The sequence below is a fragment of the Lynx rufus genome, unplaced genomic scaffold, assembly GCF_022079265.1.
Source record: "Lynx rufus isolate CCGP_SWC_20201006 ecotype Redwood Valley unplaced genomic scaffold, mLynRuf1.p SCAF_4, whole genome shotgun sequence".
In the NCBI taxonomy this organism is placed as follows: Eukaryota; Metazoa; Chordata; class Mammalia; order Carnivora; family Felidae; genus Lynx; species Lynx rufus.
The window spans coordinates 917575-934252 of record NW_025814856.1 but is presented as its reverse complement, the minus strand read 5'-3'; the positions used below and the strand labels follow the sequence as shown (position 1 = coordinate 934252).

General features: G+C 45.5%; 1 protein-coding gene across 9 annotated transcripts in view; it reads right to left on the bottom strand.

Moving 5' to 3' along the window:
- Positions 1-16678, bottom strand: part of LOC124523132 (zinc finger protein 791-like) — a 45840-nt gene that overhangs the window by 8154 nt on the left and 21008 nt on the right. For 4 of the 9 annotated variants that reach the window (XR_006964925.1, XR_006964926.1, XR_006964927.1 and 1 more), the window contains exons 3-4: positions 14437-14602; positions 13763-14018 (exon numbers count right to left, since the gene is read on the bottom strand). Coding sequence is in view for 5 of the 9 variants with exons in the window: in XM_047094922.1 (XP_046950878.1) it covers positions 12320-14018; positions 14437-14531 (1794 nt within the window). In the remaining 4 variants the exon portion in view is untranslated. Of the gene's footprint in view, positions 1-11983; positions 14019-14436; positions 14603-16678 lie in introns of those variants that run through there. The other 5 variants (XM_047094922.1, XM_047094923.1, XM_047094925.1 and 2 more) reach the window with 4 other exon arrangements.

Sequence of the window (16678 nt, the reverse complement as noted above, 5' to 3'; positions counted from 1 at the left end):
GAGGGCTTCACCGGACACACTGAGCCGCAAGCACCCGCCCGAGAGACACAGACGAGCCCTGGGCAGCCACACATCACCGTGGCACTGCTGACATTCCCCTCTCGCACCGCAACAGAGATCAGGTCGAGTGACGCCTGCTGGGGGGTGACGACACGGAAAGCTGCCAGCACAAAGAGGTATGGCCAAGGGACAAAAGTCCTAAGTGTCACCCACACTGGATTCCCAGGGCAGCGAGAGCCTCTCTAGGAACAACGGGCCGAGCACCAGAGCAGGAGCCGCTCAGATTGGTCACCCACGGCGCCCACACCACACATGACACCCCAGTGCAGAGGGTGACACCCAGTCCCCCCATGAGCGCCAAGCTCTCCCTGCCGACACCGGTCCTCTGGGATGGAAGGAGGGGACCAGAGACCCCTGGGGACTGGACTCTGAGCTCCACACGCCCTGAACCCCCTCCTCTGGGGCCACAATTCTCACCAGAGAGGAAACCCTCCCAGTTTAAGATCTGAACCCTACACGCTTTATGTTCATGACCCTTCCAACGGCACTTGACCCCGAGGAGCCTTCCCTCAGTCTGACCTGCACAGACTTCCTGTTTCCACAGATCCCACTTAACCCCACAACCCCTTGGACGATGCTAACACCGGTCCTCGGGAGACACTCCAGGGCGGCCCCAGCCCCTTCCCCACTGGTCCGCACTGACCCCGGGGGCTGGAGGCCACCTGCAGGTGAGCGAGACCCCACCGCACCTTCCCTCGCCTCCCACAAGGCCCAGCTTTGGGGGTGGCCGGTCCCCAGCCCAGAGGAGGCCCCAGCTTCCAGCAACTTGGGTCATCCGAATGACACGGGGACTCCAAGCTGCTGTGTGGACAACCAGGTGCAGCATCACGGCTTCCACCCTGAGGTCAAGGCCACAGTGGGAGGGGCGGCTCTAGGGCCCCTGTGTGGTTTCACAAGAATGGAAGCTGTTTATCCCTTTCAGAGAACAGGGACCTGGTACCGTTAGAATTGAACCCGTCTCAGTTCACAGAATTTGTGTGCGTCTCTGACACCGGCAATTCTCAGGGGACAGATCAGGAAGACAGTTTTCCACCTCTGGACACTGTGTGGACCTGTCACCAGCATTTGGATGAATCCTCTGATGCATGACTCCACCCACCTGGCATGAAGGTGTGGAGCCCCCTGCAGACCCCCCCCCCCAACCCTCATGGAGAAGGACAGTTCTGTCCTGAGACACTTTTCCCCAGGGGACGCTCTCTGGATAAAGCCCCCAGTAACCCGGGTCAGCAGGGACAGGAACGACCTGACACATTTACCACCCTCTGCCCTGAAGGGGAAGAAAGGAGGCAGAAAGAACTCGGGCATTTTACACCTGCTCAACGCGAGGCTGGCGGAGGACAGAGCCATCAGTGCTGAGCTGGACAGGGTGACAGGTCCTGCTCACAGGTGACATGGAGACGCCTACCTGAGCCCTGTGCTCCCAGGAAAACCTCAGTGGAAGGGAAAGGCACTCCCTCCCCCACCCTGTCGGGGTCTGGAAAACAGCAGGCTGCATGAGGGCCCCTCCCCCGTCAGACCAGGAGAAGACTCACAGGAAGTCCCCCTGGCTCACCCACGACAGGGCCACGCGCAGACCCCTCCCACACCCACACTTTGTGCCTCATCTGTGATCAGCTCAGCTGCTTGTCCCCGGGACCAAGGGGCACAGAATGCTGGCTGGTCCCGCTTTGCTTTGGCTTCTCTCCTTCCTCCAGACCCCTGAATGTGGGCTTGCCCTCATCCTGAGCCACAAAGCCCCTCCTGGGGACAGGGGGACGGGCTGGCCTCAGGGAACCTCCACGTCAGCACCACAGCTGCTCATGCCTGGTTTCTTTCCTCCTCTCCTCCCTTCTACACGACTCTTGAGACACTCGCAGGTCTTACGCTCACAGTGTCCTCTCTGTGGATGTATCTCTTGCTCCTAATACAACAGCCCCCCGCCCCCCTGCACAGCCCTTGTCTCCAATGCAACAGCCCCCACACACACACAGACACCGTCCCCCTGCAAACCCCTGCCCCTAGTGCAACAGTCCCCTCGCCCCTCTTTGTAATCATTCTCCTCAATGCAGGACTCTCCTTACTCAGTTGGGAATCTTCATTTGACACTGGTTTGACCACCTGTCCACCACTGCCCCTTTCCTACGCAAACTTTACCCAGGCCACTGTCCTCCCTTGAAGTGTGGGAGGCCCACACTCTGAGCATCCACTGAGCTGAAGAACGAGGCCCTGGGGACCTGAGGCACTGAGGCCTTCCTGCACCGCAGGGGTCGGATCCTGACACTGGGCCTTCCTTCCCATCCCCCTCCTGCAGAACAGCCAAGCCTCGTTCTCTTTCACTGGAGGGTCCCTGAGATGGGAGCTGGTCCCTGTTGGAACTGATTGTAATAAACTGTCCTCAGCCAGGCGCAGATTTGAGGTCATCTCCCAAGTCTGTCACCAGCTAGACCTCAAGCTGATGGGCCTGTACTCACAGAACTTTGCCCCACGTTTCCCTAAGCTGTCCTTTCCAGCTGTCCTTTTAACTCAGGCAAAGGACAGGAACCCGCCCCTGGAACAGACTGACCTGCCCTCACCAGACCTCCAGGGCCCCAACCTCCCCGACCAGTTTGAGGAGCCTCTGATTCCCGCCTGTGCAGATGGACCGGGGGGACATCTGGAATGATCGGCAATTACCTTTACCTCATTATCACACTAAAGTCTCTACCCAAGAAGGAGCAAAGCCTCCTGTACATGACACACACACTGGGGACAGGCCTGCTGCCCTAAGACCCACCCCCAGCACTCCTCCTGCCTGCCCCACTCAGGGTGACGAGGCTTCCCCATGGAAATACCCATCCCAGCCCTAAACCAGAAGAGCCCATCCACCCTCCCTCCGGGGAGTCAGGGCTTTGCAAGTTATTTCCTGTGATCTACTGATCTCTATCTGCTGCTAATAAAGTTTTCTTCCTGGGACTGCTCAGTGTGGAGCAGTTTCTGACTCACCAAGCAGAGAACTCAGGTTGGTTGGGTGACAGGTCCACCGTGGGTCCCCCCTGTAAGCTCAGCGGGTTTAGGGGGTGCCCAGAAAAGCAATCGTTTTAGGACCCCAGCTCCATTCCGTGGTCTATGCCTCTCCGGCTCTAATTGCCCAGCACACCCCTTGCAGAACTTCCTGGTCCGGGTCACAATCACAAAGAAATGGAAAAACAGAAAAGCAATCTCAGCCATTTACGACTTGAAGGGAACAGCGTGGAAGCAAAGACTGACAGTCTGCACCAGGCCAGGAAACAGCCAAACCCGTGAAACTCTCCGCGCCGTTTCCAAAGTGAGAAAACCCTGCATTTCTTACCCGAGATCGCAGCCCAGGACCCCATGCGCGTGCACCTGCTCCCTCAGCGCGCGCTCAGCCCCGGCCCCACGTCCCACACTTACCTCCGCTGGATTCTAACGTCCAAGTCTCAGCCCCCGGGAGCAGCTCCGGCTCCGTGACCGTCACACTGCACGCGTGCTTTCTGGGCACGTCTTCCAGCTCGGTCCGAGCGACCTCACGCCCGCCTAGACTGCCCCCAACAGAGCTCCCCCCCACCCCCACCGCCCCGTCCCCGCTAGGGAGTCGCGGATTCAGAAGCTATTTCCTGAGGCCGCCTTATGGCTACAAATAGCTTCCTTTATGTGACAACTTACCCGGACAGTCTCTACCTGTCCTCCACCGAGGAGCGCAAACTCCTGCTTAGTCAGGTCGTCGCACACGCTCCCCGAATCCCAGACCTCCCCCCTGCCCTCCCCCAGCCTTCCTTCCCAGGAAATTTTAACAGGGACTCTCTGAGGGGAGAAAAGACAAAACAAAACAAAAACACCAAAAGCAACAAAGACTAGAAAGGCCCAGAGAACACCATCAGAAACTCCAACTCTACAGGCAATACAATGGCAATACATACCTATCTTTCAGTACTCACTCTAAATGTCAATGGACTAAAAGTCCCAATCAAAAGACATAGCGAAACAGAATGGATAAGAAAACAAGATCCATCTATATGCTGCTTACAAGAGACCCATTTTAGACCTAAAGACACCTTCAGATTGAAAGTAAGGGGGTGGAGAACCATCTATCATGCTAAAGGTTGCCAAAAGAAAGCTGGAGTAGCCACAATTGTATCAGACAATCTGGATTTTATTTATTTATTTATTAACATTTATTCACTTTTGAGAGACAAAGCACAAGTCGGGGAGGGGTAGCGAGAGAGAGCGCCAGAATCGGAAGCAGGCTCCAGGCTCCGAGCTGCCAGCACAGAGCCTGACACGGGGCTTGAACTCACGAAGTGTGAGATCATGACCTGAGCTGAAGTTGGACGCCCAACCTACTGAGCCACGCAGGTGCCCCAGACAATCTAGATTTTAAAATTAAAGTGTAACAAGAGATTAAGAAGGGCATTATATCATAATTAGGGGGTCCATCCACCAAGATCTAACAATTGTGAACATTTATGCCCCTAACGTGGTGCACCCAAATATATAAATCAATTTACCACAAACATAAAGAAACGCATTGACGATAATACCATAATAGTAGGGGACTTTAACACCCCATTTACAACAATGGACAGAACATCTAAGCAGAAACTCAACAAGGAAACAATGGCTTTGAATGACACACTGGACCAGATGGACTTAACAGATATATTCAGAACTTTTCATCCTAAAGCAGCAGAATACACATTCTTCTCAAGTGCACATGGAACATTCTCCAGAACAGATCACATACTGGAACACAAATCAGCCCTCAAAATGTACAAAAAGGTTGAGATCATACCATGCATATTTTCAGACCACAGAGCTATGAAACTTGAAATCAACTACAAGAAAAAAATGGAAAGACAACAAATACTTGGAAACTAAAGAACATACTACTAAAGAATGAATAGGCTAACCATGAAGTTAAAGAGGAAATTAAAAAGTACATGGAAGTCAATGGAAATGATAATACCACAGCCCCAAACCTCTGGGATGCAGCAAAGGCGATCATAAAAGGGAAGTATATAGCAATTCAGGCATTCCTAAAGAAGGAATAAGGGTCTTAGATACACAACCTAACCTTACACCTTAAAGAGCTGGAAAAAGAACAGCAAATAAAGTTCAAAACCAGCAGAAGATGGGACATAATAAATATTATAGTGGAACTCAATGCTATTAAAATAAAACAGGCAAGCAAACAAACAGTAGAACAGATCAATGCAACCAGGAGCTGGTCCTTTGAAAGAATTAACAAAATTGATAAACCCCTAGCCAGACTGATCATAAAGAAAAAGGAAAGACCCAAATAAATAAAAACACAAATGAAAGAGAGATCACAACCAACACTGCAGAAATACAAACAGTAATAAATGAATATTATGAGCAATTAGCTGCCAATAAAATGGGCAATCTGGGAGAAATGGACAAATTCCTAGAAACATATAACTACCAAAACTGAAACAGGAAGAAATAGAAAATTTGAACAGACCCAAAACCAGTAAAGAAATTGAATTAATAATCAAAAATCTCTAGGAGCACCTGGGTGGCTCAGTTGGTTAAGCATCTGACTTCGGCCTAGGTCATGATCTCACCATTCCCGAGTTCAAACCCTGTGTTGCGCTCTGTGCTGACAGCTAAGAACCTGGAACCTGTTTCAGATTCTGTGTCTCCCTCTCTTTCTCTGCCCCTCCCCCACTCATCTCTCTCTCTCTCTCTCTCTCTCTCTCTCTCTGTCTCTCAAAAATAAACAAACACTAAAAAAAAAAAATTCTCCCAAAAAAAACAGAGTCCTGGGCCAGATGGCTTTTCAGGGGAACTCTACTAAACATTTAAAGAGTTAACACCTATTCTGTTGAAGCTGTTCCAAAAAACAGAAATGGAAGGAAAACTTCCAAACTCATTCTATGAGGCCAGCATTACCTTCATTCCAGAACCAGACAAAGACCCCCTAAAAAGGAGAGCTACAGACTAATTTCACTGATGAACACGGATGCAAAAATTCTCAACAAGATACTAGCCAAATGGATCCAACGATACATTAAAAGAATTATTCACCATGATCAAGTGGGATTTACACCTGGAATGCAGGGCTGGTTCGATATCCACAAATCAATGCGGTACATCACATTAATAAAAGAAAGGACAAGAACTACATGATCCTCTCAACAAATGCAGAGAAAGCACTGACAAAATACAGCATCCTTTCCTGATAAAAACCCTCAAGAAAGCAGGGATAGAAGGATCATACCTCAAGACCATAAAGGCCATATACGAAAGAACAACTGATAATATCATCCTCAATGGGGAAAAACTGAGAGCTTTCCCCCTAAGGTCAGGACAGGGATGTCCACTCCCGCCACTGTTATTCAATATAGCATTGGAAGTCCTAGCCTCAGCAATCAGACGACACAAAGGAACAAAAGTCATCCAAATCGGCCAGGAGGAAGACATACTTTCACTCTTTGCAGATGATATGATTCTCTATATGGAAAACCCAAAAGATTCCACCAAAAAAGTGCTAGAACTGATCCATGAATTCGGCAAAGGCGCAGGATATAAAGTCAATGCACAGAAATCAGTTGCATTTCTATACACCAATGATGAAGTAACAGAAAGAGAAATCAAGGAATTGATCTCAATTTAAAATTGCACCAAAACACATAAAATACCTAGGAATAAACCTAATCAAAGAGGTGAAAAATCTATACACTGAAAACTTTAGAAACTTATGAAAGAAATTGAAGAAGACACAAAAAATGGAAAAATATTCCATGCTCATGGACAGAACAAATATTGTTAAAATGTTGATACTACCCAAAGCAATCTACATATTCAATGCAATCCCTATCAAAATAACACCAGCATTCTTCACAGAGCTAGAACAAACAATCCTAAACTTTGCATGGAACCAGAAAAGACCCCAAATACCCAAAGCAATCCTGAAAAAGAAAACCAAAGCAGGAGGCATCACAATCCCAGACTTCAAGCTATACTACAAAGCTGTAATCATCAAGACAGTATGGTACTGGCACAAGAACAGACACTCAGATCAATGGAACAGAGTAGAGAACCCAGAAATGGACCCACAAACATATGGCCAACTAATCTTTGACAAAGCAGGAAAGAATATCCAATGGAATAAAGACAGTCTCTTCAGCAAGTGGTGCTGGGAAAACTGGGCAGCGACATGCAGTAAAATGAACCTGGACCACTTTCTTACACCAGACACAAAAATAAACTCAACATGGATGAAAGACCTAAATGTAAGACAGGAAGCCATCAAAATCCTTGAGGAGAAAACGAGGCAAAAACCTCTTTGACTTCAACCACAGCAATTTCTTAGTCAATATGTCTCCAGAAGCAAGGGAAACTAAACCAAAAATGAACTATTGGGACCTCATCAAGATAAAAACTTAGAAACAATCAGCAAAACTAAAAGATAACTAATGGAATGGGAGAAGACATTTTCAAATGACATATCAGATAAAAGGTTAGTACCCAAAATCTATAAAGAACTTATCAAAGTTGAGCATGAAAAAATGCTCAACATCACGGAAATACAAATCAAATCAATACAAACACAAATCAAAACCACAATGAGATACCACCTTAAACCTGTCAGAATGGCTAACATTAACAACTCAGGCAACAACAGATGTTGTCAAGGATGTGGGGAAAGGGGAACTCTTTTGTACTGCTGTTGGGAATGCACACTGGTGCAGCCACTCTGGAAAACAGTATGGAGGTTCCTCAAAAAATTAAAAATAGAACTACCCTATAACCCAGCAATTTCACTACTAGGTATTTATCCAAAGGCTACAGGTGTGCTGTTTCAAAGGGACATATTCACCCCAATGTTTATAGCAGAGCTATTGACAATAGCCAAAATATGGAAAGAGCCCAAGTGTCCATCAACAGATGAATGGATAAAGAAGATGTGGTGTGTGCATATACACACACGTATACATACATACATACATACATACATACATACATACATACATACAATGGAGATTACTCAGCAGTCAAAAAGAATGAAATCTTGCCATTTGGAACAACATAGATGGAACTACAGGCTGTTATGCTAAGCAAAATCAGTCAGACAGAGAAAGAGAAATATCGTATGACTTCACTCATATGTGGAATTTAAGATACTAAACAGATGAACATAGGGGAAGGGAAGCAAAAATAATATAAAAAGAGGGAGGGGGAAAAACATAAAAGACTCTTAAATATAGAAAACAAACTGAGGGTTGCTGGAGAGGGTTGTGGGAGGGGGAATGGGCTAAATGGGCAAGGGGCATTAAGGAGGACACCTGTTGGGATGAGCACTGGGTATTATATGTAGGGGATGAATCACTGGATTCTATTCCTGAAACCATTATTGCACTATATGCTAACTAGCTTGGATATAAATTTAAAAATAAAATAAGAAAATTCTCACTTTTTACTGACAGCATATGAAATCTCTCCACACAAAAATTTTAAAAAGTGTAGCTTCTGGTATTATTACAAAGAGCCAGGATTTTGGAAAAAATCTTCTTCAAATGTAAGCACTCCATCCACCTGCATCCCTCCACCTGGTCTTTCTGATATCCTCCTCATTCCCAGTGACAGGGCTCCAGGGAACCACAGGGGCTCTTCCCAGCTGTCCGTCTTAATCAGCTTGTGGAACCACCTGCACATTGGGAATGAATCTCTGTCCTTGTTGACACCAGAAGTACATTCTTGGTCCCCAAACCCCTGCTGTAATGCAGCCCCTGCCTGGAAGGATTAATATAGTTCCAGTATTTTTTTTTGGGGGGGGGGTGTCTAAAAAAAATCTGAACAAATTCCTGTCTGTGAGCCTATTCCTTTTGTCCAGGACATTTGCGAGAAACTCACCGTCTTTTTCTCCTTTCTTCCTCCTCTATTCACATATTAGGCAGAGATTTCTTAGAACAGGATCATGACAGAATTTCTTTCCTCTAAAAGGGAGACATAATTCTAAACTTTGACAGTAGTAATCAGATTAACCAACCAGGGAGATCAAATGACCCTTGAACACATTTTATCAGCTCTATCTCTGAGGCACTAGAGTGGAATCTGGGGACACTAACCATTTCTTTTACTGGATCACCTACCATCGTCTTTCTGGGAAGCATCCTCAACTGATATTGGCAGAATCGTAGTGTAGCTGCTATGAATATAAAATTGTATTTTTCAAACCCTCCTGGCAGAATGGAATGAGACAATATACTACAAATAAAGAGGCTCTTCAGGGCATCAGGCCCACCCTAAGAACAGAAGGCTCAGGTGCTCAGAATCCCCTATACGGTTTCCTGTAGTGCCTCTTTCACTTGGCAGAACCTAATAGATGATAACGGATGTCTGTCCAAGGCGTCTCAGCAATAAATAACATCTTTATCCCTCCAAGCTCTGTTGTTCTTAAGCCCTATTGGCTACTGGCATGCACTGCCACTGAGAGCAAATTCTTCAGACCACATTTGGATCCAAAGAAAACTCATGACAGCTTAATGCTGACCCGTCCCCTTTTGACTCCCCATGGCATTTTACATGCCACTCATCTAAACAATAAAGATTTTTCATAGTTTACTGATGTGTTTTTTTTTAAAAGGAGGAAAACAGTAAATATTAGGTTGGGTATGCTTTTGCAAATCCTTTTTTTTTTTTAATTCCATTTTATTATTTTTTTACATTACCTCTACACCCAGTGTGGGGCAAAAACCCAGAAGTCCAAGGGGCGCCTGGGTGGCGCAGTCGGTTAAGCGTCCGACTTCAGCCAGGTCACGATCTCGCGGTCCGGGAGTTCGAGCCCCACGTCGGGCTCTGGGCTGATGGCTCAGAGCCTGGAGCCTGTTTCCGACTCTGTGTCTCCCTCTCTCTCTGCCCCTCCCCCGTTCATGCTCTGTCTCTCTCTGTCCCAAAAATAAATAAACGTTGAAAAAAAAAATTAAAAAAAAAAAAAAAACCCAGAAGTCCAAGACTAAGAATTACATGCTCTACTGACCGAGTCAGCCAAGTGCCCTGCAAATCCTTTTAAAGGTACCACGGTGGCAATACTTTTCCCTTTGAATGTCCAGTCCCATAGGATGTTACATACCGTTACATGACCAAATATCATAGTCAAGGGTAAAACCACAAGCATTTCGTCCCATAGTTGGAATGACTTTGGGGTACCTCAGAACTGTGGAACATTATGGAAACAGCAAGGGGTTTTTTTGTTTTTGTTTTTGGTTTTTTTGGTTTTTTTTTCTTGCCTCTATTAAGGATAAAACCTAAGGGGCTCCTATGTCCAGAATTTACCAAATACCATATTTTGGTCGACTGATCTGGCTGATATCAAGGGTACTGGTCTTTCCAGACACCCCCTGAGGGCCAGAGGAAAGCACCCCACTGGTATTTCCACCACAATCACTGCTTTCGGAAATAAGCAGGCAAACCTGAGTCATGGTCCAAAGGGATGTCCCCGCGCACTGAAGAAAAAGTTCTCACTTAGAGTGGACATGCAGGGCTCTCTCTGCCAGCGAAACAGCGCCAGGAGCAAACTGCATAGTCTTTACTTCCTGTTCGCCAGGAATAAACATCAAAGAATGTCAAGGCACGGGAGGAAAACACAAAGAGCCTCCGGACATAGACCACACACACATCCGGTGTTTACATGAAAGCACGTAGGGAAGATGTGCGGTTTTGAAGACTGCTAGACGACTACAGTGGGTCTGTTCCCGAACTGACTCCTGGGAGATCATGGGACTCTGGATCTCACAGGGCTATCGGTGGACAGCCTTGAGCCCAGAACATCGCTGGTGTTTCAGCATTTACCCCATTCACTTTAACCAGGCCTTGCAATCCACTCTCAAGAAATAACTGCACAAGGGATGTTCTTCTGGGTCATAATTTGGAACAAAATCAATCTAAGAACTAGTGCCAGAAAGATAAACCAATATCAGAACTTTAAAAATTGAAGAAAAAGGGGTGTCCAGGTGACTCAGTGGGTTAGGTGTCCAAGTCATGATCTTGAGGTTTGTAAGTTCAAGCCCCGCGTTGGACTCTGTGCTGACAGCTCGAGGCTGAAGCCTACTTCAGATTCCGTGTATCCCTCTCTCTCTCTCTCTCTCTCTCTGCCTCTCCCCCGCTTGTGCGCTCTCTCTCTCTCTCTCACCCGATCTCAAAAATAAACATTTTTGAATTTTTTAAAAATTGAAGAAAATGAGAAAATTGATGTGGAAATATAACTTTTAATAACAAAGACTGAAAAGATGAGTAGACACAGAATCAGGAAATTCCAGTATCCATAACAGAGGACAGAAAAGAACTTTCAACAATGAGGGGTCTAACATCATGAAAACTTATCAAGAACATTTTGGAATGTATATAATTCAAGACATTTTTTTGTAAAAGTATATAAAGGTGTTAAGTACACACCAACAATAGACACATTTTTATCACCTCTAGGTCCAAAAGACATTATAATGGGAAAGAGACATGTTGTACAAAACCATGTGATTACTTCAAGTCTGAGGTAACATCTAGGTTGTACAGATACAGAGGACAAACAAGGCCACTTAAAACCATCAGTGTTCGTATCAGTGAGATGAACTAGGAATTCATACACTTGGGATCCCAGTCAAGGAAGAGGCACCTGGAAAGTCAAAGCCATATTCACAACAATGAAAAGATTTCTCTCCTGCCTGAATTTTCATGAACAAAATACATGAAGTTCTATACCTGAAGTTTTCCCAAAATTGTGTGCATTCAGGATCATCTCCGTTGTACTGACTCGCATTTTCAATAAGATTTAAAAGGAGGGATGCCTGGGTGGCTCAGTCATTTGAGCATCTGACTTTGGCTCAATCATGATCTCACGTTTCATGAGTTCAAGCCCCACATCTGGCTCTATGCTGACAGCTCAGAGCCTGGAGCCTACCTCAGATTCTGTTTCCCTCTCTCTCAGCCCCTCCCCTGCTCACGCTCTGTCTCTGTCTCAAAAATAAACATAAAAAAATATTTGAAGGAAAAATAAATGCTTTCCTACAGTGTGGCTTTGCTCACAGATTCCCGGACAGGCTTTTCCATGGTGCTTAAGTGTGTAACGTTTCACATTACTGTGCTTGCACGTGTGTTCTCGAAGGGAAGAGGGACAACTGAAGGCTTTCCCACAGAGCGATCATTCATAAGGTTCTTCTGCCCAGGTCTACGAGACACTGGAAGGTCTTACCAGAGTCCTTACATACAGAGGCTTACTGTCCACTGTGCAGCCTCACGTGTTCTTGAAGGGAGCAGTGATTTGTCAAGGTCTCTCCCCAGGGTGTTTCTTCATATGTGCTCGAAGAGAGGAGGAGAACTTGTACACCTTCCCACACTTCTTACATTCATAGGATTTAATGGTGCTGTGTGTTTTCAAATGACTTTCAAAATTTTGCAGCTGACGGAAAGCTTTCCCACACTCTATACACTCAAAAGGTCTCTCCTCAGCATGTGTCCTCATGTGTGCTCCCAGGTTTGAAGGAGATGTGAAGGCTTTCCCACAGTGCTGACATTTACAGGGTTTTTCCCCAGTGTGTGTCCACGCATGTATTCGTAGGTCTCTGTGATACCTGAAGGCTTTCCCACACTCCTGACATTCATAGGGTTTCACTACATTGTGTGTGGTCATGTGATGTTCAAAAGGTTGATGCTTCCTGAAAGTTTCGCCACACTCCTTACATTCCAAGTGTCCACCCACTGAGTGTCTTCTCGCAGTATGTAGTACGAGGGTGTGGTGTCGAATGAAGGCTTTTCCACAGTGCTGACATTTATAGGGTCTCTCCCCAGTGTGTTTCCTCACATGTTCTCGCAGGCATGAGTTATACCTGAAGGCTTTCCCACACTCCTGACATTCATAGGGTCTCTCCCCCGTGTGTATTGTCACATGCTCTCGCAGATTCCCAAGATATCTGAAGGCTTTCCCACATTGTTGACATTCATATGGTCTTTCCCCAGTGTGTGTCCTCATATGCACTCGCAGGTCTGTGTGATCCCGGAAGGCTCTGCCACATTGCTTACATTCATAGGGTTTCACAGTACTGTGAGTGGTCATGTGACGTTTAACATGTTCATACTTTCGGAAAGATTTCCCACATTCCTTACATTCATAGGGTCTTTCCCCAGTGTGTGTCCTCATATGTACTCGCAGGTCTGGGTGATGCTTGAAGGTTTTGCCACACTCCCGACATTCATAGGGTTTCATTACATTGTGTGTGGTCATGTGACGTTCAAACTGTAGATGCTTCTTGAAAGTTTTCCCACACTCCTTACATTCCAAGTGTCTGTCCCCTGTGTGTCTTCTCCTAGGTACTAGAAAGGACTGCTGGCCAGGGAAGGATTTCCTACAGGGCTGATATTTATAGAGTTTCTCTGGAGTGTGAGTCCTCACATGTTTCTGCAGGCCTGACTGACACTGGAAGGCTCTCCCACACTCCTGACATTGATAGGTTCTCTCCCCAGTATGAGTTCTCACGTGATGTGTAAGATCAGAGTGACACATAAAGGCTTTCCCACACACGTCACATGCATGGACTCTCTGTACACAGTCATTTTGCACATGACCCTGAAAAGAAGAAATGCAAGTGAAAGCTTTTCCACATTTCTTGCACTCTAGAGATTTTTTACTACTCAGACTCTTTGCGTATGTCTCCGATGCTCTCCCGGTGTCCTGACCTTCATAGGATTTCTCTACAAGGTCTGCACCCACCTGAGTGCTGAGGCTTGAGACAGAGCTACAGGCCGGCCCACATTCCTCACAGGGACTAGATTTGAGTCCTGGGTGAGATCTTCCCAGAGTCCCTAGAAAAAAACCATCTGTGAGGGCTTCCCTACACTTAGCGCATTCACAGGATTTGCCTCCAGTGGGACAGCCCTCATGCACAGTAAGACTTGTAATCGGGTTCAGGGTTTCTCCACATGGATCTCCTTCAATACGTTCACAGACACTCTCCACCAAAGGACTTCTGTTCAAAATAGGAAGGTACATTGTTAGGGAATAATGATTATAAGTGATCTCTTTATTACCTAATGATCTATTGATGTTTGTTAATCATTATTGGGTTACATGATGGATATTCTCAATGAATGAGTATGTTTTTAGCACTGTGTGCAAGGTTCCAAAGTGGAACAAGCTTCCTGTTCTCCCTGAGGACTCAAATAGAGTCATAACATTCAGGGCTTCTTACATATGCTTTTCCCTGACCATTTTTTCCAACTGAATTGTTTTTCAGATGATCAATAGGTAGAATGCATTTATAAAGGTTTGTCTTGTGGAAATTTCGACTACACGATTGTTGCACTAGGTTTGCAACTGTTCTCTAATTTCAGGTCAGTCTCACAATCGCCAACATCCCCCCTTCCTCCCTTACAAGTGTCACTCACCTCAAAAGCCCTTCCTGCATTCGGGTCAAATCTCCACTGCTGTGAAATTTCTGCTTCTCTACAAACACAGAACAGGAATAATTTTTTGTATACATTCGTATTTTCACTCAGAGGCTCATTCTGCAAAGAATTCCGCTGAGTCTTTGATCCACTCATTTTACCTTGACTGGGAGAAACCACAAGAAATGGGAGTCTAATTGAATTTCTCGGAAATGATCTGATATGTAAGGTAAGAAAACAGACCATGTATCTCTATTTATATACTGATCCCAAAATGTAAATGAACTTCATGAGGAAGAATGGTCATGTGACCAAAAAATTCCGAGGACCCTTGTGACTCGAGACTTTGGCAATAATAGAGAAAGTGTCTGAAATGGCAGCCCGTTCATTCAGAAATACTTCAAACTAGATGGACACTAATGTGGAGTTAAGAATTATCAGAAGAGCCAAGTAGGAAGGAACTGGGCAAGATACACACATCCACACCCTACCTCTATAGGAAGACAGAAAGACTGGCCACATGGGTTATGATGGATGAAAAGTCCAACAGGAAAGCCGGGTCAATGACAAATATCACCCTTCTCAAAAACACAGTCATGTTTCTAGGGGATGGGTCCAAATGTCAATCCCTTGTCCGGAACCTGGTCCAACCAAGGGTTGATCAGTTCTGAAGGCACATAGGCCTTTGGTGAAGCCTTCCTACACTGCCCCAGCTGCCATTAGAGGTCAGGTGATGTGTGTGGCTGCTGGCCTGCCCCTGAGAAGAGCTCAGCGGGAGGGAGGATTTGAAGGACAACAAGCAATCTGGAAGATAGGCACTAACTTTAGTCTTCAGGGTCATTGATGACCGATAATTGGGTGACTTTTTATTATTTATTCATTTATTAACTCATTCATTTAATCATTCTTTTACTAGAAGCATACTGACCTATATATTAGTGTCAGATGTACAATACAGTGATTTGACAATTACATACATTACAAAATGCTCACCATAAAAAGTGTAATTGCTGTCATTATACACAACTATACAATTATTGACCATATTCCCTATGCTCTACTTTTCCTTCTGGTAACTTATTTATTCAACAAGTGCAAATCTGTTCTTCTCAATCCCCTCCATGATTTCACCTGTCTCTCAATCCCATTCCAATCTCACAAACACCAATTTGTTCCCTAGAGTTTTAAGACTGTCCCTATTTTCTGTTGTTTGTTCATTTTGTCATTTAGATTCCACATATAAGTAACGTGTTTTGTTTGTCTCGCTGTCGGACTTATTTACTTGGTATGATACTCTCTAGGTCCATCCACGTTGTCACAAACATCACAAATTTGTCCCTTTTGTATTACTGAGGGATAGTTCCTTGTATGTAGATACCACATCTTCATTATCCATTCATCTGTTGAAGGACACCTGCATTGCTTCCCTATGTTGAGTACAGCGAGTAACAGTCTGGTGAACCAGGGGGTGCACATGTCTTATCGTGCTGGCTTTTTTTCTTTGGTGAACTACCCAGAAGCGGAATTATGGACTACATGGTACTGTTGTGTTTCATTTTATTGTGGAAATTCCAAACTGTTTGCCAAGCTGGTTGCACCCATTTAAATCCCACTGACGAGGAGTTTCCTTTTCTCCACATCTTCACCAACACTCGTATTTCCTGTCTTGTTGACCTAGCCGTTCCGGCTGCTGTGAGGGGGCAGCTGATTGTGGTTTTGATGTGCACTTCCCTGAGGATTAGTGATACTGAGCAGCTTTTCATGTGCCAAGTGGCCACCTCTATTATTTTCTGTGGGAAAATGTCTGTTATGTTTGCTATGTTCCCCTTTCAATTTTTTATTTTTCCTTTTGTTTCCCTTACCTGAAGGGATGATTCCACAAAAATAATGCTAAGGCTGATATCCATGAGTTCAGTGCCTCCGTTTAGTCTTAAGATGTGTATGGGTTCAAGTCCTGCACCGAGGTGTTTAATCCATATTGAGTTTCCTTTCAGGTAAGGGGTATGAAGCTGGCCCAGTTTCACCTCTTTGCAGGTAGCTGTCTCATTTTCCCAACACCACTTATTGAAGAGACAGTCTTAACCCCATTGTGTATTTTCAGCTCCTTCTTTGTACATAATCCGGCCATAGAAGCATGGGTTTATTTCTGGACTCTCTATTCTGTTGCCTTGATCTATGTGTCTATTTTTGTCCCAGTACTACACTGTTTTGCTTAAGTATAGTTTGAAATCTGAGACTGTTG